The sequence below is a fragment of the Helianthus annuus genome, chromosome 7 (assembly GCF_002127325.2).
Source record: "Helianthus annuus cultivar XRQ/B chromosome 7, HanXRQr2.0-SUNRISE, whole genome shotgun sequence".
Lineage (NCBI taxonomy): Eukaryota > Viridiplantae > Streptophyta > Magnoliopsida > Asterales > Asteraceae > Helianthus > Helianthus annuus.
Window position 1 is genome coordinate 120,132,864 of NC_035439.2, and position 27,290 is coordinate 120,160,153.

The 27,290-nt window shown below is 36.9% G+C and overlaps 2 protein-coding genes and 1 long non-coding RNA gene across 24 annotated transcripts; 2 read left to right on the top strand and 1 right to left on the bottom strand.

Moving 5' to 3' along the window:
- The first annotated feature begins 23 nt into the window (after positions 1-23).
- LOC110868321 lies at positions 24-18,324 on the top strand. Of its 11 annotated transcripts, XR_004862507.1 has the most exons (6): positions 24-959; positions 1,438-1,641; positions 2,199-2,360; positions 16,666-16,815; positions 17,901-18,117; positions 18,159-18,324. XR_004862507.1 is itself a non-coding variant. In XM_035975217.1 (3 exons), the coding sequence occupies exons 1-3, from the start codon at positions 806-808 to the stop codon at positions 5,428-5,430; spliced, it is 372 nt and encodes a 123-aa protein (XP_035831110.1). In that variant the 5' UTR covers positions 24-805; the 3' UTR covers positions 5,431-5,462. The 11 variants fall into 11 exon arrangements, 1 of the variants encoding a protein (XP_035831110.1); XR_004862508.1 differs by lacking the exons at positions 17,901-18,117; positions 18,159-18,324 and having other exon boundaries at positions 16,666-17,211; XR_004862515.1 differs by lacking the exons at positions 16,666-16,815; positions 17,901-18,117; positions 18,159-18,324 and adding an exon at positions 5,417-5,599 and having other exon boundaries at positions 24-537.
- A 2,349-nt stretch (positions 18,325-20,673) lies between these two features.
- On the bottom strand, positions 20,674-23,374 carry LOC110868320. 12 transcript variants are annotated; one of them, XR_004862526.1, is made up of 4 exons: positions 23,018-23,374; positions 22,298-22,771; positions 22,110-22,195; positions 20,674-22,014 (listed from the first exon to the last, which is right to left on the bottom strand). It is a non-coding gene; the product is annotated as an uncharacterized LOC110868320 (long non-coding RNA). The 12 variants fall into 12 exon arrangements; XR_004862527.1 differs by lacking the exon at positions 22,110-22,195 and having other exon boundaries at positions 20,674-21,429; positions 21,688-22,014; positions 23,018-23,361; XR_004862525.1 differs by having other exon boundaries at positions 20,674-21,089; positions 21,284-21,429; positions 21,688-22,771; positions 23,018-23,361.
- Positions 23,375-23,436: 62 nt separating this feature from the next.
- On the top strand, positions 23,437-26,172 carry LOC110868318 (probable aquaporin PIP2-4). The gene is made up of 4 exons (XM_022117453.2): positions 23,437-24,598; positions 25,203-25,498; positions 25,614-25,754; positions 25,841-26,172. The coding sequence occupies exons 1-4, from the start codon at positions 24,295-24,297 to the stop codon at positions 25,949-25,951; spliced, it is 852 nt and encodes a 283-aa protein (XP_021973145.1). The 5' UTR covers positions 23,437-24,294; the 3' UTR covers positions 25,952-26,172.
- The last annotated feature ends 1,118 nt before the right edge of the window (positions 26,173-27,290 follow it).

Below are 27,290 nucleotides of genomic sequence, written 5' to 3' on the forward strand. Positions count from 1 at the left end.
TATTATTTATATATATGAGACAATACATCTACCACCGCCTCTATCTCTTCTCTCTGCAACTGACTATAGCTCTCTGTTTCTATCTCTATCTCTACCACCATATCAACCACCGCCTCAGCCGCCGGCCACCCCTGCAACCACCATCCTCGCCGGCCACCCCTGCAACCACCATCCACCACCCCACTCTATCTCTTTATCTATACCCAACCACCACCGGCGCCACCAGCCCCCACCTACCACCGCCACTGTTAACACCACCTTCGAACTAATCTTATAAAGAATTTATCATCAGCCCACATATTCTTCACATTTCAAAACCCCATAATTTCTGTGTGTGGTCGTTGGAGATTTGACTAAAAAAAGAAAGCGTTCCCTCCACGCATCGCCCACGAGCCTATAAATACAACCACCAACCCACACGATCCTCCCTGCAATTGCTACCGTCAATATGCAGACTCTGCAACAGAAAGCTTCAGAATGGAGCGGCGTTAAGCAGCTCCAACCTTTCATCAATCTTTCTACTGATTTTTACACGAGGTATTTGTTTTTAGTTTCTGGGTTCAAACTCATTGTTATTATTCTGATAAAGTTGAGATCTTTGGTGTTGGGTCAGTGGCAAAATGGATTAAACTTAGTTGTAAATAGGGGAATTATAGGTTTGACTTTTGATGGTCAAACGTAGAACATAAGTTAGAACTTGTTTTTCTGATGGGTGTTTTTGTCTTGCTTCTTATTGTATTTGGTCGGATTAGTGTTTAAATTGATTGATTGAAGTTTTTTAACTAGCTTTTATTCAAAGAAAGAAATGGATTTTGACTTTTTTTCATGGGTTGATGAGGGTGGGAGGTGGTGGTGGTCGGCGGCAGGTGAGGGTGGGAGGTGGTGGTCGGCGGCAGGTCTGGGTGGGAGGTGGTGGCGGCAGGTGATGGCAAGTGGTGGGTCTGCAACTTTTGAAGATGGTGGGGTATTTATTTTAAGTTAATTACATAAATTTCTCTAAAAAAACGAAATTACAAAAATGCCCTCATGTGCCTTGCACATGATCAGTTTTAACAAAAAAAAAAAAAAAAAAATTAACTGGGTTTGCCCTAAGGGACATAATGTGCAGGATTTTGAAACATTAAGGACAAAACTCATCAATTTTAAAGGTAAATGACAACGCCTGAAATTGGGGACAAACATAAAGGACAAAACTTGTAATTTACTCTTAACTTTAAGTAAAGAAACAGATCAATACAAACATTCAAACAAATTGATTTTCTTGTTCATGCTCGTTCATTAGAAGAACTAACGTGTTCCTATTCGTTTATGTTCGTTCATTTAAAATCTAAATCGACATAAATGAACAAACGTTAGCGAATGAAGAAAATGAATATGTTCTTGTTCGGTCTAACTCCGTAGCATCACACAACTACCATTTACTTAGTCAATAACCAGCTGCAGCGCCACCATTGCTCGCCACGAGCCACGAACCAGTGGTGTTACCTAGCCGCAGACCTTGGCCGCACTCAGTTATGTTAAACGTCACGTTTAGCTTCGACGTCGCTGAGATGGATTTCAAATCACAATCTAGCCAACGTCACTCATCCGTGCATGACCGTTGCTGTTCATTCGAAGATTCGTTACCATTCGACTGTTGCGGTAATGATTCCGACCCTTCTTTAATCGTATCGGTACAACATTAATGCTTGGAATTTATGTTCGAATACGGCTGTTATGACCCAACGACGAAAACATCTAAATCAAGATTCTAAGTGAGAGACTATGTGAAGTTTGTAAAATATAATAACATGCATACGTTCAATTTGTTTAAAGGAGTCTTTTCGTTTGGTTATGTTAAAATTATGGGATATTAGTTTATTGAAGTAATCTTTGATTTGTTCACTAGCACAGACACATACGAATGAATTGGTTAAGTGCTAAAATCTAATTTTCCAACTAAAAGATGTAGCAACTGCTAGTCAATTTATGTGTTGAGTGATTCCATAATAATGGTGTTAATAAAAAGAAATCAGTAAGTAGTAATTGGATATCCAATTATGAAATTAGGACCCTTTTGAATTTACTAATATACCAATGATCCTTTATCATTAAAACTTTTATTATTATAAGTACTTGCAAGTATGGGATTAATAGTTTAAATGAATGTTACTTATAAATGTAAATAGAGATATATGTAAAGGAATAATGGTTAGCAGATAATCAAGAAAATCATCTTCAAAGTTTTCGTCCCAGGGACATTGAACTAGCCAACGGATGACACAAAGTAAATTACATTCCCTACTTCTAATCTGAACCACAAGTAGTTTTTGTACGACTTAACGACGAGATCGAGTTGTTTTGCTTTGCTTGCTAATAAGGTACGGATTCTTGTTCTCGACATCATAGTATTTTATTCATATCCGTTACTTTGTAGCACAGATGTTTTCGTTAGATTTTTTCTGTTTTGTATTGTTATATGACTAGTATATATATTATAGCATGCAGTAGACGTTAGATCTTGTGCTCCTAATTGCATGATCCCCCATGATACGTTTATCTTTTATATGGCTTTGTACTCTGTCACCCGAGCAATTATATGTTATGTCTTGTCGTTCGGGCGTCAATGACATGGCACTCATCGTGATGGTCCATAACTAAAGTTTATAAAGAACTTCGGATCACATGCAAATCTAATATAAACATTGTTAAACTTGCAACGTAGATTAAAAAAAAAACGTAACTGAAGTTTAATAAGTGGGTGGTGTATTTGAAAACAAAATTGATGAAACACAGACTAACACCGAGGTTAATCTGAGGGGTTGTCTCTTCTGTGGGTTCCATCTCCTTTTCCGCTCGTCAAATGACTAAGATCCTGCAAAACAGCAACACCGTTAGTCTCGTTAAGAGGGGAGTATGGGGGGGTTTTCCTCTTAACCAGGCTCCGGCGTGAGAATAAGTACTATTCTGAGGGGGATAAACAATGTGTGTATAGTGTGAGAGTATAGAGAGTAAGATCCTTTCACCTGAATGATGAAGGGTTCTATTTATAGCCGGATGGTGAAAGAGGGAGGAGCAGCATTGCCAGCTGTTATTGGGCGCCAACTGTCTGACCAAGGGGAATATCCTCTTGGTCTCCTCTGCTGTGGTCAGGGTAGTGGTACACGTGGCGTGCCTGTATTTGCTCATGCTGGAAACGTCGTACCGCTGATGTCGGTCTGCTCCTTGATTTGTTACAGGCCTACATGGCGCTTGATGAATAGTGACACGTTTTGTCCTTTTTGTCGGATGGAGCATCTTTGGTGCCACTTTGCCATATTCCAGAAGCTTCTAGAAGCCTTTGGATTCGCTTGCTGATGTATACACCATGTAGGATGGAAAAGTGATGTGGTCCTTGCCATGTAGGCAAGGAAATGGGACCATACCTCTTCAAAAATGATTATTTTTTATAGCATAATTTGTTTGATTTAACTTAAACGTTCTTTTGCCATATCCAAAGCTTCTAACATACTTTTGACCAACAACTTAGTTATGTCGTTTATAGCAGTTAGTGACAGAGAGATACTTAAACTATGTAATAATGCTTGAGAGGGTAACACTTAAATAACTTAATACAAACAATCTTTCTCTCTCAACTTTTACTCTTTCTTAATTTGATTTGAAATGAAAATCCTTATTACCAGGCGATTCGTTACAGAAACGGGTGCTTGCTTCTTCAAGGGTATAGGAACAGTATGCATGACCAACATCCCATTTTCTTCATATATAAGGATTTATCCGCGAAGCATCAAACTTTATCGGTCTATGACGAGGAGCCGTGACACAGTGGCATTATTATCTCATAAGCCACCTTGGTCAAAACCGCTTTGACCTGAAGCAAACTGATTTTTTTCATGACCCATCATGACTTATGGACCACAAATAGAAGAAAATGATATAAACTAGAGTTGCCAGACGGTCGGGTCAGGTGAATTTGAACGGGTCTAAACGGGGCATGTAATTAAGCTGGCTCTCTAAGACTTAACTCTCCACTTAAAAATTAAGAAAAAACATATTAAATGAATGAGTTAATTATTTATAAAAAACAATATTACTACATTAATATCACATATTTTTTGAAATAATACAGTTTAGGGCTTAGCATAGATATCCTGTTGATTTCAGAATTTGTGGAATTCTATCTCATGCACCTAGTATGGTACCTTTAGATTGACCCGTTTTGACCCAACCGGCCTGTTTTAGCCAGGCTTAGCGAAAACTATAAAGAAATGCCCAATGATATTGTAACAACTCTCATTAAAATCCGTAATTAGAATAATAATTACTCAATAAGGAAACCCTAATTGAGACACCCAAGTAATTCTGCACTAACCCTAAAATTTTCGAAACAATCGGAATCAGGATCAGGGCCCCTAAAACTTAGGGGGGGTTAAACCCTAATCGATATTATCCTTATTATTCGTTGTCTGAATTGAATTTAATAAAACTGTCAACTCACCCAAGCTACTGGACACGAAACCTACCCTACCCTAAATTGGCATCCCAGGCGATACGCGGGAGGTTCCCCGAATTCTGCCGCGACACACGGGAGAAGCCAATTTTCAGTATAAATAGAGGGCCTTGGGACTTGAATCTGGGAGTTGGAACGACGTAAAATCGTTGTCTGTACGTCGAGTTAAGGTCGTTTTACTACAATTAAACACACACACTGTTATCGAATTGCTGCCGCGGAACAGGGTAATCACTCGATCGCTATTACGATTCATTTTCCGAGATCAATATATCCAATGGATGTTTAAGTGCCGCCCACATTAGGGTTATACTTTGTCGTTCGTCGTTAATTCGATGAATGAGTTTAAGTATCGCACTTTGTCGTTCATTGTGAGAATTTGATCTTGTGAGTTATCGTAACTGCTGTATTGATCACTAACCCTGTTTTGTGTGCATTATTGTTGAAATTAGGTTAACAGGGCTAAATCATATTCTATCCATACTAAATCTGCAATGTGAGTCATTCCTCTTTTATAAACTCTTTTCTCACAGTTTGTGAGTCATTCTCTTTTTATCAACTATTTCACAATACTCCAAATCATTTTTCAAAGTTATAATTACAGTGATTAAGTTTATGTAATCACCAAATTACAGCCGGTATGTGGGGTATTGTGCACAATATTATTATTATTATTATTATTGTTTCCTTCACATTAGGTGGGCGAGCCTAAAGTGATATACGTCACTCATTAGGACAGCCAATGGTGATATGACCACAGTCACAGAGCTGGTCTGTGACAAATACCTATTCTTGAAAGTTGGTTGATAATAAACATATGTAAAAACTCTTGATACTGTAAATTATAACAAATGTGTCATTTTCAGTAAATAGAATGATTCACTCAGTATTTCCCCGCTGACAAAACCTTTTTCAAACATGTTTCAGGTGATCTACTGTAAATCAGGAAAAGTGCTGAGGAGCATTTCAAGCTTAAAATAGTGGCTCAGTATAAAATAAAGAAATATGTTTTGAAATAAGGATTTATCACTAAAACTTATGTATTGTAAATTATCGGGGTTTATCCCGAATTGTGAAATAGAATAATCGGGAAAAGTTTTAGCTTTACAACGATCCTGATGTTAAAATTTCCGCTGCTAAAATCACATAAATAAATATCACGGGATTTCTGTCCCGCGGCTCCTGAAACGGGTCAAATCGGGTCGGGGGCCGTGACAGAAATAAGGTGGTATCAGAGCCACTGAGTTAAGCTAATTAAGTATTTAACAGATACTTAATCTTTCCCGATTACTGTTATGTGATTATGTGTTTTTAATTGACTATTTGTTAGTTACAGTATGGGTAAGCAAAAGTTGCAAGATATCTATCTTAAACTAGATAGGTCAGTCTACGAAGAGGGAAGTTCATCCAAAACTAAATTTTCAAAGCTCCCTACAATTCCTGAAGACGGAATATTTGTGCGTAAAGCACAGTATGAAAACCCACTTTCTCCTAGAAAAAGGAGTATGATTATTAAGAAAAGTAAGGAGCAAATCCGAGAAAAGAGAATTAAAAAGGAAACCCAGGAGATAATTAATAAATCACCGTGGGAAGATAAGTTGGATGAAAAATGGACAAATTTATATATGCTAGCCACTGTAGCAGAACTTGCAAATCTTTAAATACCCTAAGTCTAGTAATAACACTTCTCAGTAAATAAATAAATCTGAGTGTGTTCTTTCCTGTTATTTTGTACAAATAGTGTGCAATAAAACTTCGATGTTTATTTGTTAAACTTTGTTCCAAAGTTTTAACTTAGCATTTTTGTGCATTTTGCATATATGCTACACAGCATGAACGAGATATCTGAAGCTTTTCAGAACCTCAATCTTTACCCGGTGAATATAGAAGTTTCCCAAGAGTTTACTGGATACTTTGCTGATGTGGACCAACCTGTAGAATTCCATGCTCCACCTTTGACAAAGCCAAAACGAAAGAAAAAGAAGAATTATGTATGGGGTAGTCGTATTCGTAGGAAAAAGCCAGTTCCGAAACTTCCTAAAATAAACAACCCTTTAGAAAAAGGAAAGGAAATTGTAATTAAGGAGAGTTCTAAACAGCAAGAGATGGAAACTGAAGTTAAGAAAGATTCTAGGCAAATGGAAATACAGTTTGAGGAATATTCTAAAGAAATAGAAATGGAAGTAGGACAAGGTTCTAGACCAACTCAGATAGAAATCGGAGAGAGCTCCAATCAAAACCAAAACCAGGGAATAACTTTTCAGGATAAAATAGATTTTCTATTGGCAAACTGTGAAACTATTCAGCCTGTCAATACGAATGTTTTTACCTATCCTAGTGAAAATCCAATCCCTATGAATTTTGCACCAGCAATCCCAGAACCAATAGTCCATGCTCAACCTGTAGAAATGGAAGAATGGTGGACGAATGATTGGCAATTTCAAAATATTGTCAACGACCCTTATTCCTTCTTTCCGCAATTCGATCCAGAACCCCTACCTAATCCACCAATGAGCACTGAGAATATGGCTGAACTTCGCCATTTCGGTGAAGAGTTGATGGATGCAGGGAATAGAATCAGGGAGATAGGGGGACAGATTGCTTGGAAGTATGATGAAAGGGAAATGCGTTTTTAGAACAACAAATGGTGAGGAATAGGAAGATGGTAAAACTATAGTTGTGTAATAGTATAGTAAATAGTGAAATCAGTCTGTAACATAACTCCAAATAAAACTTTGTAAAATATCTGTGTGTAGTGATGCATACTATAACGGATATGAAATGGAATCGAGAAATCGATAGTTTTGACTTTATGTGCATTATGAATTTTCTGAGTGTTTGTGTATAAATTGCTATTTATCAAGATACTAATTAATATATATTATCAGATGGCTAATAATGGTAATGAACCGGTAAATGAAGCTAATCAGTCAGAGCAACATCCAGGGGATCAATTTATGACTAGACAAGATATTGAAAATATTGTTGCTCAAGGGATAGCCAATGCTATTCCAGCATTTGTTGCTGCTGTAAAAGGTCCAATCGAACCACAACATATCATTCCTAGTAAACGTACTACTGAAGATAACTTCAGTAATAGTATAAACGGTGGCCATAATCATGTTAATCATGATAATGAATCCCAGCACACGCCGCTCCCTAAGAAACAGAAAGCTACAACACCTGGTTGCACTTTCAAAGAATTCCTTGCTTGTAAATCCACTGAATTTGCAGGCAATGAAGGGGCAACTGCATCGCTGCGTTGGTTAGAGAAAACCGAAGCAGTGATTGCAATAAGCAAGTGTGCCAAAGATGATCAGGTCATGTACGCGTCAAATCTGTTTAAAGAAGGAGCACTCGAATGGTGGAACACTGTGTTACAAGCTAAAGGAAGAGATAGGGCTTATGCTATAACTTGGGAAGAATTTAAGAGTCTGGTAGAAAGAAAATTATGTCCTGAGTATGAAAAGGACCAAATGGCAAATAAGTTCCTAACTCATCGGATGATAGGTGTGGATTGTCGTGGTTATACTTCGACATTCTTTGAATATGCTAGAGTAGTACCTAACCTGGCTTCGCCAGAACCGGTACTCATTTCTCGCTATATTTGGGGATTAATTAGCGAAATTCGAAATATCGTTAAGGCTGCGAGACCTCGCACTATTGACGATGCAGTAGAATTAGCTAACACCTTAACTGATGAACTGATACGCACACGAGACGAAGATAGGAAGAAGGAATTAGCTCAGAAAATTACCCAAGGATTTAGGATGGGTAATAGTAGTAATTTCAAGAAGAAAGGAACAGGGCAATCTTCAACTGTGCCGTTCTGCAAAATTTGCAGGAAGAACCATTTTTGGAAAATGTAATAGAATTTGCAATTTTTGCAAGACAACAGGACATCGTGAAGAAAACTGCAGGAAGAAATCCATAATTTGTTACAATTGTGGAGAAGCCGGACATTTCAAAACAGAATGTCCTAAGTTAGTCAAACCCGTAGACAACAAACCCAAAGCGACCGAAGGAGCTACTAAGAAGAATGCCAGAGCATTCCAGCTAACTACTCAAGAAGCAGAGCTCATCCCGGATGTGATAGCCGGTACGTTTTTAGTTCACAACGTTTATGCAAAAGTATTATTTAACTCTGGTGCAAACCAAAGTTTTATAAATACTTCATTCTGTCAAGCTCTTAAGTTACCCTTAACTACCGTTAGGCAGATTTTTACAGTCGAAACTGCAGATGGGAATTCAGTAAAAATCAATCAGGTTTTGCAAAAAGTAGAAATAGAACTCTCAGGTCATAAATTTGATGCAAACCTATTGCCTATGAAATTAGCTGAATTTGATGTTGTGTTAGGAATGGATTGGTTAATAGCCAACCATGCTCAAATCATTTGTGATAGAAACTCTATAAAAATTCAATCACCTACTGGGAAAGTAATCATGATTACAGGAGATAAACCTCGAAAGCCGCTGAAGTTCATATCAGTAATGAAAGTTGCTAATTATGAACGGAAACAAGGAATAGTATATATGATTTCAGTAATCATTTGTACTAAAGGAAAAGAACTTAAGGAAATTCTTGTAGTCTCAGAATACCCAGATGTATTTCCGGAAGATTTACCTGGGTTGCCACCAGATAGGGAGGTAGAATTTAGGATTCATCTAATTCCAGGAACTACACCGATAGCCAAGGCACCTTATCGATTAGCTCCTACCGAAATGTTAGAATTGAAGAAGCAATTAGATGAATTACTAAGCAAAGGATTTATACAACCTAGTTCATCCCCTTGGGGTGCACCGGTGTTGTTTGTGAAAAAGAAAGATGGATCGATGAGAATGTGTATCGATTATAGAGAATTGAATAAGGTTACAATTAAGAATCGATACCCATTACCTAGGATTGATGATCTTTTCGATCAATTACAAGGCGCTAAATATTTTTCTAAGATAGACTTACGCTCCGGATATCATCAATTAAAGGTTCAAGAAGAGGACATACCTAAAACTGCTTTTAGGACTAGGTATGGACATTATGAGTTTACAGTCATGCCCTTTGGATTAACTAATGCACCCGCAACATTTATGGACATGATGAACAGGATCTGTAAACCATATTTGGATAAATTTGTAATTGTTTTCATAGACGATATACTTATTTATTCAAAAAGTCAGGTCGAACATTGCCAGCACTTGCATGCACTCTTAACTTTGTTAAGAAAAGAAAAGTTGTACGCTAAATTCTCAAAGTGTGAATTTTGGCTACAAGAAGTGCAATTCTTAGGACACATGGTGAATCACGAAGGTATTCACGTAGATCCTGCTAAGATAGAAGCAATTACCAATTGGAAGGTTCCGCAAACTACAATGGAAATTAGAAGTTTTATAGGTTTGGCCGGTTATTATAGACGGTTTATTAAGGATTTTTCCAAAATAGCTGTACCATTAACTAAGCTAACCTGTAAAGCAAGTAAGTTTGAGTGGGGACATAAACAAGAAAAAGCCTTCAGAATTCTAAAGCAGAAATTAACCAATGCTCCAATCTTAGCCTTACTAGAAGGAACAGAAGATTTTGAGGTATATTGTGATGCTTCAAAATTAGGATACGGATGTGTGTTAATGCAACGCAAAAAGGTAATTGCGTATGCTTCCAGACAATTGAAGAAGCACGAGGAAAACTACACGACTCATGATTTAGAATTAGGAGCTATAGTTTTTGCCCTTAAGATATGGAGACATTATCTGTATGGAAGTAAGTTTACTGTTTATACAGATCATAAGAGTTTAAGGTATATATTTGGGCAAAAAGAGTTAAACATGAGGCAAAGAAGATGGATGGAAATCCTGAGTGATTACGATTGTGATATTCAATATCACGAAGGAAAGGCAAACATAGTTGCAGATGCCTTAAGTCGTAAGTATCATGAAAAGCAAAAGCGAGTCCGTGCCCTTAGAATAAATCTACAAGTAGACTTAATGGAACAATTGAAGGAAATTCAGGAAATGGCAATCAAGGACGATGCCGAAGGAATGAAAGGTTACCTAAAAGAATTGGAACAAGGAAATGATGGAATTTGGAAATTCCACAAAAGCAGAATTTGGATACCTAATTAGGGAAATTTAAGATTAAAGATTTTAGAGGAAGCTCATAAATCTAGATATACTATACACCCAGGAAACAATAAGATGAACCAAGATTTAAGAAAGAATTTTTGGTGGATAGGAATGAAAAAGGATATAGGCGAATACGTATCTAAGTGTTTAACTTGTTCACGAGTTAAAGCCGAACATCAGAAACCCTCAGGTCTACTACAACAGTTAATGGGAACTCATAACAATGGACTTTGTTACTAAGTTACCCAAAACCAGAAAAGGTAATGATGCCATTTGGGTAATCGTGGATCGATTAACCAAATCAGCTCATTTTCTACCAATAAAGGAAACCTTTAGTATGGAAAGGTTAGCCAAGTTGTATGTAGATGAAATAGTATCCTTACATGGAGTTCCACTCTCCATTGTATCGGATAGAGATAGTCGTTTCACTTCCCGTTTCTGGATAAGTTTCCAAGAATCAATGGGAACCCGACTCAATCTAAGTACTGCATATCATCCACAAACGGACGGACAAAGTGAAAGGACGATCCAAACTCTGGAAGACATGCTCCGTGCATGTGTAATTGACTTTGGAGGTAATTGGGATAATCATTTACCATTAATTGAATTCTCCTATAACAATAGTTATCACTCAAGTATCGAAGCCGCTCCATTCGAAGCACTGTATGGACGCAAGTGCAGAACACCCGTATGTTGGGCAGAAATAGGAGAAAGTCAATTATCAGGTCCGGAAATTGTGCAAGAAACCACAGACAAGATAACTCAAATTAAGGAAAGATTGAAAACAGCCAGAGATCGCCAGAAAAGCTATGCAGACAATCGTCGCAAGCCACTCGAATTCCAGATAGGAGACAAAGTACTTTTGAAAGTATCTCCTTGGAAAGGAGTAGTACGATTCGGTAAGAAAGGAAAACTGAGTCCAAGATATGTTGGACCATTCCCAGTGATTCAACGAATCGGACCAGTTGCTTATCGCTTACAACTACCAGAAGAACTAGCTGGAGTACATGATGTATTTCATGTATCCAATCTCAAGAAATGTCTATCAGACGAATCCCTGGTAGTACCTCTTCAAGATGTAGAGGTAAACGAAAAACTGAAATTCATAGAGAAACCTTTACAAATAGAAGATCGAAAAGTCAAGTTTCTCAAACACAAGCGACTAGTATTGGTGAAAGTCAAATGGAATTCAAAGAGAGGAGCTGAATATACTTGGGAGCTAGAGTCAGAAATGAAGCGGAAATACCCTCATCTATTTCAGTGAATCTCGAGGACGAGATTTTTCTTAAGGTGGGGAGGATGTAACAACTCTCATTAAAATCCGTAATTAGAATAATAATTACTCAATAAGGAAATCCTAATTGAGACACCCAAGTAATTCTGTACTAACCCTAAAATTTTCGAAACAATCGGAATCAGGATCAGGGCCCCTAAAACTTAGGAGGGGGGGGGGGGTTAAACCCTAATCGATATTATCCTTATTATTCGTTGTCTGAATTGAATTTAATAAAACTGTCAACTCACCCAAGCTACTGGACACGAAACCTACCCTACCCTAAATTGGCATCCCAGGCGATACGCGGGAGGTTCCCCGAATTCTGCCGCGACACACGGGAGAAGCCAATTTTCAGTATAAATAGAGGGCCTTGGGACTTGAATCTGGGAGTTGGAACGACGTAAAATCGTTGTCTGTACGTCGAGTTAAGGTCGTTTTACTACAATTAAACACACACACTGTTATCGAATTGCTGTCGCGGAACAGGGTAATCACTCGATCGCTATTACGATTCATTTTCCGAGATCAATATATCCAATGGATGTTTAAGTGCCGCCCACATTAGGGTTATACTTTGTCGTTCGTCGTTAATTCGATGAATGAGTTTAAGTATCGCACTTTGTCGTTCATTGTGAGAATTTGATCTTGTGAGTTATCGTAACTGCTGTATTGATCACTAACCCTGTTTTGTGTGCATTATTGTTGAAATTAGGTTAACAGGGCTAAATCATATTCTATCCATACTAAATCTGCAATGTGAGTCATTCCTCTTTTATAAACTCTTTTCTCACAGTTTGTGAGTCATTCTCTTTTTATCAACTATTTCACAATACTCCAAATCATTTTTCAAAGTTATAATTACAGTGATTAAGTTTATGTAATCACCAAATTACAGCCGGTATGTGGGGTATTGTGCACAATATTATTATTATTATTATTGTTTCCTTCACATTAGGTGGGCGAGCCTAAAGTGATATACGTCACTCATTGGGACAGCCAATGGTGATATGACCACAGTCACAGAGCTGGTCTGTGACAAATACCTATTCTTGAAAGTTGGTTGATAATAAACATATGTAAAAACTCTTGATACTGTAAATTATAACAAATGTGTCGTTTTCAGTAAATAGAATGATTCACTCAGTATTTCCCCGCTGACAAAACCTTTTTCAAACATGTTTCAGGTGATCTACTGTAAATCAGGAAAAGTGCTGAGGAGCATTTCAAGCTTAAAATAGTGGCTCAGTATAAAATAAAGAAATATGTTTTGAAATAAGGATTTATCACTAAAACTTATGTATTGTGAATTATCGGGGTTTATCCCGAATTGTGAAATAGAATAATCGGGAAAAGTTTTAGCTTTACAACGATCCTGATGTTAAAATTTCCGCTGCTAAAATCACATAAATAAATATCACGGGATTTCTGTTCCGCGGCTCCTGAAACGGGTCAAACCGGGTCGGGGGCCGTGACAGAAATATAATCTAAACAATGAGTAATGAAGCAAAATCTGAATGCGGATATGTTCTTGTACTTCTTATTTTTTATAGTTTTCATTGGGCATTTCTTTATAGTTTTCGCTAAGCCTGGCTAAAACAGGCTGGTTGGGTTGAAACGGGTCAATTTAAAGGTACCATACCAGGGGCATAACATAGAATTTCACAAATTCTGAAATCAACCCAAACCAACAGGATATATATGTTGGCAAAAGATCAAATACAAATAATCTTAACATACTAAACATACAAATTGAAGGAAAACCCAAAAAGACAAGGTGGCATTTTTGTAATTACCACCAGCTATCAAAGTTACAACCAAAAATACCTAAAAAAACACAATTTTTTTTAACATTTTTTATTAAAAAATCGCTACATTTCGTTAGCAAAAAAAAAAAAAAAGATTTTTTTTTTGCTGCTACTAAAAGTAGCGATTTTTTAATAAAAATGTTAAAAAAATAAAATAAAATAATTTGTGTGTTTTTTTTCATTTTTTTAGATTTTTTAGGTTTTTTGGAGGTTTAGTTTTTAGCATTTTAGCTTGGGTGGGAGGGGGGGTTAGGTTTTTTTTAGGTTTTTGGGGGTAGGGGGTGGGGGGGGGTTAGGTTTTTTTAGGTTTTTTGGGGGTTGGGGGGGGGGGTTAGGTTTTTTTTTAGGTTTTTTGGGGGGTTTAGTTTTTAGCATTTTAGCTTGGGTGTGGGGGGGGGGGTTAGGTTTTTTTTAGGTTTTTGAGGGTGGGGGTGGGGGTGGGGGGTTTAGGTTTTTTTTGGGGGTGGGGGAGTGGTTAGGTTTTTTTAGAGGTATTTGTAGAGTAACTTTGATAGTTATTGATAATTACAAAAATGCCACCTTGTCTTTTTGAGTTTTCCTTCAATTTGTATGTTTAGTATGTTAAGATTATTTGTACAAGAACTTTACCCTATATATGTTAAGCCCTAAACTGTTTTATTTCAAAAAAACAAAAAAATGTGATTATGAATGTAACAATATTGTTTTTTCTTAATAATAATTAACTCATTTATTTAATATGTTTTTTCTTAATTTCTAAGTGGAGAGTTAAGTCTTAGCAAGCCTGCAGCTTACATGCCCCGTTTAGACCTGTTTAAACTCACCCGACCCGACCGTCGTACAACTCAAGTTTATATCATTTTCCTCCGTTTTTATCCTCTATTTTGTGGGCCACAACTCTATTTTGTGGGCCACAAGTCTTGATGGGTCATTTAAAATAATCAGTTTGCTTCAGGTCAAAACGATTTTGACCAAGGTGGCTTGCAAGTAGCTAAGGCTATAAGGTATGGTGATGGTCCTCCAAGGGAGGATGATCCGCCACGTTATAGTCCTCCCAAGGATGCTCCATCCCCCAAAAGTAGAGGGTATGGGAGGATGGTCCTAGTCATAGTCCTCTCCACCATTTTTATGTTTTTTTTAATCTTCTACTTTTTTTAACAAATAAATAAACTAACAAAATATTTTCATTAATAGTAAAACCACATTACATAAATTTAAAACAAAACATAAACTTAATAAAAAAAACATAGACTTAAATAATATCATGCTTCTTCATGATGTCGGTTTGTAGTTTTTTCAACATCGAATGTTTCGGCTCGGGATACTGATCGACATCCATCGTAATTATTTCCCATTCCTTGAACCGAATTTTTTCATCGGAAATTCGGATTTTCTCATTCGACAATCGGACCTTCTCGCGTAACTTCTCTTCCGCTACACGAGTTTTTTCTTCGACGGCCCGCTCCTTCGCCTTCGTCTTTTGGGCCGAGACGTCGTTGTACATTTTTAACTGTTCCATAAACTCTTCCATCTTCGGATCCACCTTTTCCTTTTCTTTCCCCTTGGCCCGCTCCTTCTTTGATTTGTCTCGGCCCGATGGACGCTCCGCTTCATGTACGGCATACTCCTCTTCGTCAAAGTCGGCGTCATCATTTAAGTTTATGTGACACCTCGCGTCTGATCCACCGGCGCTAAAACTACCCGTTTCCGATGTTTTTTGGCGTCTCGCCATCTCCACCTCGTTGGGAATCGGCGCCCATTTTGGTTCGTTTTTCAAAATTCCCCACGCGCGAACGTGAGCAAAGTTGGTATTACCATTGTTCGCCTTATACTTGTCCAACGCTTTTTTGAACACATCGTCGTCGCTCATGCCGCTACGACGCTCACTTGTATATATTTTATTATATTCCTCGCAAAACCTATTGACGGACGCGTTCATTTTCCGCCACTTTGATGACACCGAGTCGATATCCGATACGGGCCTTGGTCCATAAGGCCGAGAAACTTCGCCAAAACCTTGGACCAAAATTCGTCACCCGTTTGATTATTACCTATAAAAAACAAACAAAATATATAAAGTGTTAACAAAAATAAAAAACCTTTAAAAAAATAGGAACTGTTAACAAAAAATTATATTTTAAAAAAAAATCAACAAACTTTAAAACAATTATAAACCAACTATTAAAAAAATAATAAACAAAAAAAAAATTAAACTTTAAAAAAAACCAACTGTTAAGAAAAAAAACAAAAAAAAGCTTAAACTTAAAAAAAAAAAACAAACTGTTAAGAAAAAATAAACAAAAAAATGTATAAACTTAAAAAAAAAAAGATAACCTTTTTGTCGGGTGTGTAGATGTGTCTATGTAAGCCTTGGCTAAGGCTTCTTCTTCGATTGGCGTCCACTTAGTCGACTTCGGTTTGGACAGTTGCTCACCCACCACTTGCTTGCCTTTTTTCCATTTGCCTTTTTCTTTAGACGGTTGGGTTTCGGGAACAACCTCGATATCATCGTCGGGTTCGGATTGTTGAACGGGTTGCGTAGGGATCGGTTGGGGTTGAACGGGTGGTGTCGGGTTCGGTGGGAAACTCAAAACACCCCGCATCATCATTTGTTGAAGGGCTTGATTTTGAGAGAATTGAGCGAATTGGTTTGGCGAGTATTCGAACGATGCAAATGCATTTGATGAATATTGCGAGAATTGGTTCGGTTCTAGCGTCGGATAATATCCCGGAACCGAGAAAACATTCGGTTGGGTCGGGTTGTTGGGATTGTTTGGATTGTTGGGATTGTTCGGGTTGTTGAAGGGATCCATGATAGAGTATAAGGTTTATAAAAGTGGAAGAAGATTTATAAAAATTATGTGAGAGAGATGAAATTTTGGGGTTAAATTTGTGAATGGAAGTGAAAATGGAATGGAAATATATATATTTTAAATTTATGACCGTTTGTTTGTCTTTGTAAAATGGAAATTATTTTTTTTAATAACGGTAACTTTTTGAAGGAGGGGACCCACATTTTGCTTCGTCGCCAACGTCCAAGAAGAGACGGCGAGGACGGGGACGGGGGCGGTGGTTTGGTGTAGCGCGCGTCGACGGTCTAGGACGGATGGGGGACGACCCCATACCATGTAGCCTAAGGGTCAACTCTTCAGGTTACAAACATAACAGGAAGATAGTTTTTAACATGAAACAAATTTTAAGATGAGACTTTAGATAATTGAAGAAATAAGAGGACCTTTTTCAGGAACCTGGTAGTGGTACCTAGGGATGAGATCGGTACGATACCGGTACCGTACCGGTACCGATACCGTAAATACCGTTACCGTAATTGAGAAAATGTGGATACTGATTACCGTACCGTATTTATAGATTCGGTACCGGTATCGGTATCGGTACCGGTATTTCGGTACTTTACCGTATTGGTACCGCTTTGGTGTAATCCATTGTTTTACCTAAAAAAATTTCATGTGCAACTCATCCATCGATTATTAATTGAACTAGAGTAATATATAGAGGAATGTAAACAAAGGGTAAACATATTAAGTAGTCAAAAAAATCAAAAGGTAAGCATCCATGCGCGTTTGACTTTTAACATTCAAATTCCAACATGTCTAAAAAATCATCATAATTGATTAAAAATAACAAAAAAAAAAAGAAATTTAATATTGGTTTTTGTAAAACAATGTTCAAGAAAATATAACTTCATAGTGAGATCTAAGATAATAGCAAAATACATAAAGTCATTATTAAATTCGGTATTAATACCGGTATTTACCGAAAAATACCGGTACCAATACCGTTTTTTACCGATACCGAATCTTGAAAAATCTATTACCGATACCGGTACCGTTTATGATCGGTACGGTACCGGTACGGTACGGTACCGGTACGGTACGGTACCGGTACGGTACGGTACCGGTATTTCGATAAAAAATCTCATCCCTAGTGGTACCTTGCCTCGTGCTCGACCTTTTTATCAGATGATTGATTATCTTAAAGGATGAGTGAGTCGCCATACGTATCATATATGATAATGTTGCATTTACACACACGCACAAATGCAAAAAATGAACAAATCTAGTAAAAATCCTATAAGAAGAACCTCTCAAATCTCAAGAAACTATATTAAAACTGTCGTTATATTTAGAATCAAATGGTAAAAAAAAACATGCTAAAAAATAAGTGGGTTAGGTAATGGGTCAAAACAGATAACTTTTTGTTACTATTTCTATTGCAGTTTCTTCTGTAACGAACTAGAATTCGTTTATGGGATTGTTTACAGCTTGTGGAACTAACAAATCATTGATGATTTTCCTAATCATTCAACCACTTCACTCATTCTGGGCCGGGCTTGCCTGTTCTTTGCATTTTCCTCTTTTCAAATTTACTCACCATTTGATTAGAAACTTTTTATATTGCCACAATCTTATCTTTTAAATAAAATGATTTAAGAGGTTGTACAAAATTAAAGGTTTTAAATAAAATGATTTAAGAGGTTGTACAAAATTAAAGGTTTAACTGCATCAACATGTATCTAACTTATCACCTATTTTAACTTATGATGTGATGTAGATAACTTTCATATTTTTTTACTATGTGTTGTAAACACAGACATCATTTTTACCACTTGAAGCTGTTTGTTTTTTCAGATGTAAAATGTCTGTAGTCTGCGAACCACATCTGCAGGCATCTGCAAGAGAAGATGTGACCCAAATGTCTGCAGTCTGCAAGGAGAAGAGGGTTTGTTTTTTTTTTTCAAAAACAATTTCAACCAAACAACACACACAAGCTCTCTCTCTCTGCTCTCTCTCTCTAGAAACTCTCTCTCTCTACAACCACCACCACCACCTCACCACCTCTGCCACCACCACCGCACCACCTCCGCCATCACACCACCGCCATGAAGCACAAAAGAAGCACATCCAGCCACAACATCCACAACATCCAGCTCGATACCCCCTTCCCTCCTCCTGATTAACCACCACCGCACCACCCCCCCCACCCACTCGATCTCTTTCTCCCTCGCTCGAAGGTGACCAGCCGGCCACCAACAGTGGTGGCGGCGTTTGATGGTGATGACGCAGCAGAAGCGACACGCGGCGGCGGCAGCAGCGGTGCCTTGTTCCGACGGGTCTCTCTCTCTCTACGGTCTCTCTCTCTCTCTCTCACATGTCTCTCTCTCTACAGGTCTCTCTCTCTCTCTACGCTCTCTCTCTCTCTCACAGATGGGTTTGGTGGTGATGGGTTTGGTGGTGGTGGGTTTTGACGATGGTGGTGGAGGTGGTGGCGGAGGTGGTGCGGTGGTGGTGGCGGAGGTGGTAGTGGCAGGGGAGAAGTTTTTGTGGTGTGAGGTGTTTGGATTAGGTTTTGTGAAGATGTTTGAAGCAAAGGTTCTGAGCTTTTTTTAAGATGAAAGAAGCTATTTGTAGATCTGTTTAAAAAAAAAACAAACAGTCTTCAACATTTTATGTCTGTCCGCCTGCAGACATAAGCATTTTGCAGATGTTATAAGCAAAAACAAACAGCACCGAAGTAGCTGTCAAAATGTTACCAAAATATGTCAAAAGGTAAGTTGTGAGAGGTGGTTACTATAAAAAAGAACTTTCGAAATTTGTTAAATACTTGCATACAATTCAAATAAGGTCTTCAATAGTAAGGTGTCTAATGTGGTGGATATGGTTGCGGATATCAAGACTTTAGGGTTTTTATGGTACAAACATAGGTTTAAGGGTGGGGTAGTAGACTGGAACCGTTGGTGTTCCTTTGATGTAATGTAATTGGTTGTTTTGTATTTTCTTGGTGTTCGGCTTCTTTCTCCGTCTTGGAGATAGTTGTCGGTTTTGGTTGGTTTTTTAATGAAGTTCATTTTTCAAAAAAAAAAAAAAAAATCTAACATAATTAGATTGATGTAAATGATCGAAACAATTATACTATAAGAAGCTGTATATGATGTTAGTTGTTCCAATTAAATCTAACTTTCAGATCTGAAACCCAATTTAATTCAACTATTCAACTAATTAAAATTCAAAATTGTATAAAAAAGGATCATTTCGAATAATAATCGTATAAGATTGAAAATTTTACCTAAATTCAGACCATATATCATCAGCAGAAGGTAGTTTCAAAATGTCTTTACCTTATCCTCCAGCATCTGGTCATGTATTCCTATGTACAGATACATGATTAAAACTTACACTACACATAAAAAAATATGTATTATATCAAGGTTTAAGTAGATAACACATAAAAAAAATAAGTACTATATCAAGGTTTAAGTAGATGCAATCGATAAAAACTCGTGTTTTGAAAGTCTAAAATTTTATATCAATTAGATTGCAAAAAACATATTAGCATATCATAAAAAATGTCAACATTATAGGGAGGTATTTTGTATGGATGACATATCATTAATAAAAATGTCAAGATTATAAGAAGGTAATCCCATTTATTTTGTCTTAGATATCAAGAAATACATTTTTAACACATCATTAATATATTATTAGGGATGATAATTCTGAGATGGTCCGAAACATAACTAGTTTAATACCCGTCCGGTGGACGGGCTTTTTCATGTCATAATAACATTAGTATCTTTTCCTTCCATTCCAAACAAAAACATTAGTTGTATACACGTCCGGTGTGTATGCGCGTGCGCGCGCTAGGCAAAGTTCATTTCTCAACTTCAAGACACTTGGCAGGTCTTCAATGGAAATCTCTCCTAATTTTTACTACTATTAAGTCCAAGTTTCATGTTATTACGTTTCGTTTAGCTCGAAGGGGGCATATTAATCCACATGTATATGGATAAGTAGTTAGATAGTTGAAACATCCTACTTGTTCAGTTATAGCTTATAAAGTGTATTTAAATAAAGGCTCTTAATATTTAATCCTCAAACCCCATAACAATTTTTCATTTTTGACCTTTCTAGAACAAAAACTCAGGGAAAAAAAATGTCCTTAAAATAATAATTTGCAAGAAAGGCCTTGCAAATTGCATAACTACATTCCAATCAACAAAAATAAAAGATTATATACCATCTTTTGATGTCTTTAAAATAATAATGAAATTAAGAATAACAATACAAAATTATGAACTTATGATTCATGAATAAATGTTATCAGATATTCATTTACATGACAAGAATGTTGGAGCTCTAGGGGAGTTTCCACCGGATATTTTGATGTATCCCTATTAAGTAAATAAAAAAACATGAAAATTAATAATATATTTTGAGTTAATCAAACGAATAGGTGCTCCACGCTCCAACAACGCCTCTATGTTATGGTTCCACGCTCCCGTCTTCCAACGACGCCCACATGGTTCCTTCTTTTTCTCCTTCCTAACTCCCGTAATTTGCCCCAAGCCCTCGCCTCAACGGCACCCCATAACATATGGCCTAATAAACGCCATTTGAGCTTACAAAACCTATAGCATATAACAAATTAAATTTGATGGGTTGTTTGAAAATTAACTATATTTTTCCTATAATATTTGAATCACTTATTATTTATTAGAACTTAAGAATGGAGAAAAAAGATCTTCAAGTTGATTAGTAATAGTAAGTAGTACTGCAATGTATAAATCATGGGGAAGCGTGAAATCACAACTAATTAGTATACCTTCTCGTTGCTATTTTCCCATCTCAAACACCTTAATTTATAGAAATATAGATGTATGCATTTGACAAATGAAACAATCATCAACTTTTTAGGAAAGCAATTAAGTTGCTTCACCTGCAAATGATATTATACCTTCTACATAACACCTGCAAATGATATAAAATTATTTGTTTCAACCTAAACGCATTTTGGCCCTCACTATAAAATTACACGTTTCAACTTTAACACATTTTGACATGTTACCCGACCTGACCCGTTCATTTTGTCACCTTGACATAAATCTTTAATCACTTTAATAAAATAAAATAAAATAGCATAGTATTGTATAATATGATTATGACGATCATATTTGATAAAGTAATATTTATAAAAAAAAAACTTAAAGCTTTAGAAGAAGAAAATACCGTTTCAACCCGCCTAATTCGCACATTTAGAAAGAACCAAAGGAGTCATACATATCAGCAAATTTGTGCCGCCTCATCTAATTCTCAGACTCCTCCACCACCCGGGTGTGGGCTGCACGATATTGAGCTTGTCAATGGGAAAAAGCCTGCTTCCATCTAGCTCAATATCAGGGGGACATAACGTGAGACATCAGGCCGCCACTCTTCAGTTGTTGCATATACAAAGGGCTTTTATGTAATATGCTTACTATAACACACCTTGGCTGTGACAAATCTCACTTTGGCCTTATCGAGTTCTCTCTGCCCCTTAACGGATATCCATATTGACTGAAAAGTTATATCTTTATTTATTAGAATATGAACAATCTATAAAGATAAGAATGAGAAACAATGGGCCATGGTACAAATTAAATCAACTGAACTGAGAGGACGGCAAAGAGAATTATTATTTCTTCAGAGAACATCCAAGTTGATCTGATGCTATGATCATTTTTGAGATCATGGGATCCTAAAACCAACAATTTTAAGGTGCATAGTTTGTGTGAATAATTTTAATGAATAATGTGTTTTTCAGATAAATGGAGGATATAAAAGATTAAGATTAATATACCAATGGTAGCTCCGCAACTTGAAATTCTACTGGCGAAGTAGGTTTTGCATCATCATCAAGAACTCCAAGTGAATACAATACTTGAAGAGCTTTGACCATTGATTCAGATGATGGTGATGCAGCCAATCAAACCCTAAGATATTATCAATACCCAATGCCTTTAACCATAAGAAGAAGAATGAGGGCATAGTGATACTGACAGCATAAGTACATGCAATAAATCCAACATTAACCATGCTACAATCAACAAACAAAGCCTTAGAATTTCAATAAGAAATATCAAATTATATAGATTGTTTCATCAAACATTCTAATAATCTTCAAGATCCCTTAAACCCATTTAGGTTCTGAGACAAAGAAACAAAATCGTGATGTGAAATAAACGATTTATGCAAATTACCTTAACGAACTTCCATCTACTATTTTTGTTGGCTCCATCTTGATCCCTAATTTCTCTGTTTAAACCCTAGAACGCTGCAACATCAGATGTAAATAAATAGGTTAAAATTAGGTCAAATTAAATCAAATAGAAACAAAATTTGTTCCCTAATTTCCATTGTGTTCGATTTTAGCCTTCCATGAATCAGAATAACAACTCGTTGTTTAGCTTATATTGGATTATGGAGGAACATAAACATCCCCCGTTATCTTAACAAAATAAATTACAGAATTAATCGATTCAAAACCAGAAATTAGAAGTTGAAAATTAAAAGAACTTACCATCTTTATTGAGATCTAGGGATGATGATTCACGGTTGAAGGTGGAAGATTAGTGTGTTTATACAAGCGAAGAAGACATTTATTCCATTGATCGGCGAGATATCTTCACGTCGCCGGAGAACTAAGCCCATGCTTTTGACATTTTCGGAGGTAAAGAAGCGGTGATTCTTGGAATCGGTGCTTCAAAGATAGGTTGTGTTGCCAGAAATCGATGCTTCAATTTTACTTTTGAAAGCGCAATTGAGAGATAGAGAGCGATGGAGGGGAATGGGGGCAAAAATGTAGGTTTGAGATACATTTAAAAGGAAGTGTACATGGAAGTTACAGGAACGTGGGGAGGAAGTTACAGGAACGTGGGGAGGATACGACGTGGGAGAGAGAGAATATAACTTCTATTACAGTTTTTTATTTGAGTTTAAAAGGTCAAAATCAAAAGTTGATGAGTTTAGATGGTTAAGATTATTCTAAAAATTGGTTAGACTTAATGGGTTCCATATATATATATATATATATAATTTGAAAATAATTAGGTTTTGGATTTTTACATGTAGCCCGTTTAATAAAGGGGTCGTGTCCGGGTTGCCTAGTTTAATAAAACTAGTTGTGTCCATGTTGACCTGTTTAACTCGCTTATCTAAACAAGTCGGTCAACCAACTTGTTTAGTTAATTAAACATATGTCGAATCGGTAACCTTTAGCCAATTTTTTCCAACCTGCCAACCCGATGAACATGTTTGCATCTTGTTTACACCCGTCAACCATTTTGCCGTATTTAGATAAATGGGTTAAACGGGTCCGTATTCGAGTTCAACAATTCAACCCATTAATCCAAAAAGTTTTAACAACACTAACCCTTGGATGTATAAACATAAAATAAACGGTAATCCAAGAGACAAAATATAGTATGCTGGACGGTGGACTTATAGCCATGAATTATTTTCCGGTAAAGATAATGCTAATAAAATGATTGGCTGGGTTAGCAAAAAAAAAATTACTCCTTACCAACTCTGATCACTGATTGGCTAGTGGAATCCAGGTGGCATAAAAGTTAGTTGTAATTGGATGATAAAAAATAGAATGGGCGGCGGTGAGTGAGAGTGATGAATAACGGGTACTTTTTATATAAAAAAAAAAAAAAACGTTACATGACAAAACATTATGTATATAAATACACTCTCACTTGCTTTCTCCTCATCCACCACTCCATTCTTTCTTTCCCTTTGAAGAGTAATTAATTAAGATACAATAGTACCCTTAACTTATATTATAGTCTAACAATGGGCAAAGACGTTGAGGTTGGTGAGCATGAGTACAGTGCAAAAGATTACCAAGACCCTCCCCCGGCTGACCTCTTCGATGCGGAAGAGCTCACCAAGTGGTCTTTTTACCGAGCCATCATTGCTGAGTTCATTGCTACCCTTCTCTTCCTTTACATCACTGTCTTGACTGTAATCGGCTACAAGTCCCAAACCGACCCAGCCCACAGTTCCGACCAATGCGGTGGTGTTGGCATTCTTGGTATTGCCTGGGCATTCGGTGGCATGATCTTCGTTCTAGTATATTGCACTGCCGGCATCTCAGGTTGATAACTTTTCCCCTTTCACTACTAAACAAAATGAGTATTACCAACGGAAAATTAAAGTCATCATGTTAGTGAAAAATAATTTTATTAATTATTTTTTACAACGCGTCGGTAATTCGTCGCTAAAATGCCTATCGGCAATCCGTCGCTAATATTTGTGGGTATCGGAAATTAAATTACCGATGGTTAGACCATAGGTAATGGTTAATGCCCACTAAGGGGCATTTTTCACCACATCATCATCATAATGCCCTTTTAAAAAAAGTGTAATGGTTAATGCCCATTTCATTTATTACTTTCCATTATTTTTCTTCTCTTTGGGCATTATTATAGAAATGCCCCTCACTCTTCATGCCCCTATAATGCCCATTAGTAATGGTGTAAGGGCATTATCAAAATCTTTCATGCCCTTATAAAGCCCCATTACATATGGTCTTATATGCCTGACAAACTATCACCGACGAATTCTCGTCGGTAAAAGCGTTACCAACAGATTTTTGACGGAAATGTCTTCGGTGATAGGCATATGCTTAAGAGTTTAGTATAATCTATTAACTAGTTAATTAATTTGATAATAATGTTGTGGTGAATAATTTTGACCAGGAGGACACATTAACCCTGCGGTGACTTTTGGGCTGTTTTTGGCTAGAAAGGTGACACTCCCGAGGGCATTCATGTACATTGTGGCTCAATGCTTGGGTGCCGTATGCGGTTGCGGTCTGGTGAAAGCTTTCCAAAAGACTTACTACAATACTTATGGTGGCGGTGCCAACGAGCTCGCAGATGGCTACAGCAAAGGCACCGGTTTGGGTGCTGAAATCATCGGCACATTTGTCCTCGTTTACACCGTCTTTTCAGCCACTGACCCCAAAAGAAATGCACGAGATTCCCATGTTCCCGTAAGTACTTCTGACAAATTTGGCATAAAAAACCGCCCAGTTTTCTAGTAGTGACATTTATACGGTACTCTTTATGTTTTTTTCTATATATAATTGTTTTTATTTAACTTTTAAGGTATTGGCACCTCTCCCTATCGGATTTGCCGTATTCATGGTTCACTTGGCCACCATCCCAATCACCGGCACTGGAATCAACCCGGCTCGTAGTTTTGGTGCGGCCGTCATGTACGGAAAAGAAAAGGCCTGGGATGACCAAGTAAGTTTTATTATTCATGTCATGTCTACCACCATCTTAATCAAAATTTGTCACACAAGTTAATCAAATATGTGAACTTTGTGCAGTGGTTGTTCTGGGTGGGACCGATGATCGGAGCCGCCATCGCCGCCTTCTACCACCAGTTCGTTTTGAGAGCCGGCGCAGTCAAAGCTCTTGGATCCTCTAGGAGCATGTGAGTACTTTTGGAAGAAATTGTACAAATTTGTGTCTTGTTTAATGTGTGTAATTGTCTTGGGGCGCTTGGTTTTTTAAGGTGCCCAAAATACTTTACTTTCAAGTCCTTTGATTTTCTTTTGAGTTTCGTCTTCAGTCCCTCTTGTTTGTTGTAAATTACTAAATTGTAATTATAATTGAGTGCTTTATGGCTATGAAAATTATCTTTGATATTTTCGTTTGATGAAAAGATTAATGAAAACGGAAGAAATGGTTTATATTGGATTTGTAGAGACTGTCAATGATGATAAATTGATAATTACACATAGGAGGCACGTTTAAATTGGAAATTGAATAATCTAAGTGGTTTCCCATTATAACTTTATAAGTTTTTAGATGACATATTAGAATAACTTAAAAGTTATAAAATGGAAATTTAGGATAACCATGCCCAATTTAGTTCACTCATGTTGTATATTTTTATAAAAGTATAATAAACTTATAAAAGTATGAGCGGTTAAGCCTTCAAACTCTTGTTTAGTTTTAACACTATTATTCTTCGGACAACCTATAGTTTTCTAGGCGGGCATGAATAGCTTTGAGATCGTACGTCTATGTAGACGCATCAAATTACCATATGGGTTGCCCATCACAAATGAAAGGGGGTCTTCTTAGCGTGAACACATAGCACATACTTCCGCTACATAGCAGGGTTATTTACCAGCTTTTCGTAACAACTACTACCGGTGGTCATCACTCATCACCATTTGACTTTGGATATTAATGGTGACTGGGGAGGGTTGTGAAAAGTTAAACCCCGTTTGACCATAAAAATGTTATATTTTATTGGTTTATCATTTCTATTCCTCTCAAGCATAGATTATGTGTACTAATCTTTGAAATTGCGAGAATTTATCGGGTTTTATGCCCCTTTAAACAAAGAACATGTGGTTAGCGTACGCATGACACTTATATATAGAGCACTAGAGCCTATCCTAAGACCCCCGTAGTGGGGCGTTTTTTTTTAAATTCAAAAATAACGCAGAAAAACGCCCAAATCCCATTACATAGGGGCGTTTTCGGGCGTTTTTTCGAAAAAAATTGGGTCCGCGTTGTTTTAAGCACGCCGCGAGAACTTTGACCAACCAATCAAAAACTAGCAATGGCTAGTTATAAACAGCTAGTTTATATATATATATATATATATATATATATATATATATATATATATATATTAACCTTTTACCTATATATATATATAGGGGAAGGTTCAAATGAAAACCACTAGTTATTGTGAAAACTCGAAAACTAATTAAAAAAAGCCAAAAAAAACATACAAAAAATTTTTTTTTTAATTTTTTT

Coding starts and splice junctions, on each gene's coding strand:
- LOC110868321 (XM_035975217.1), top strand. CDS start 806: ATGGATTTTGACTTTTTTTCATGGGTTGATGAGGGTGGGAGGTGGTGG. Junction 960..1,437: donor GTCTGCAACTTTTGAAGATG/GTGGGGTATTTA, acceptor GTCAATAACCAG/CTGCAGCGCCACCATTGCTC.
- LOC110868318 (XM_022117453.2), top strand. CDS start 24,295: ATGGGCAAAGACGTTGAGGTTGGTGAGCATGAGTACAGTGCAAAAGAT. Junction 24,599..25,202: donor TTGCACTGCCGGCATCTCAG/GTTGATAACTTT, acceptor AATTTTGACCAG/GAGGACACATTAACCCTGCG. Junction 25,499..25,613: donor CACGAGATTCCCATGTTCCC/GTAAGTACTTCT, acceptor TTAACTTTTAAG/GTATTGGCACCTCTCCCTAT.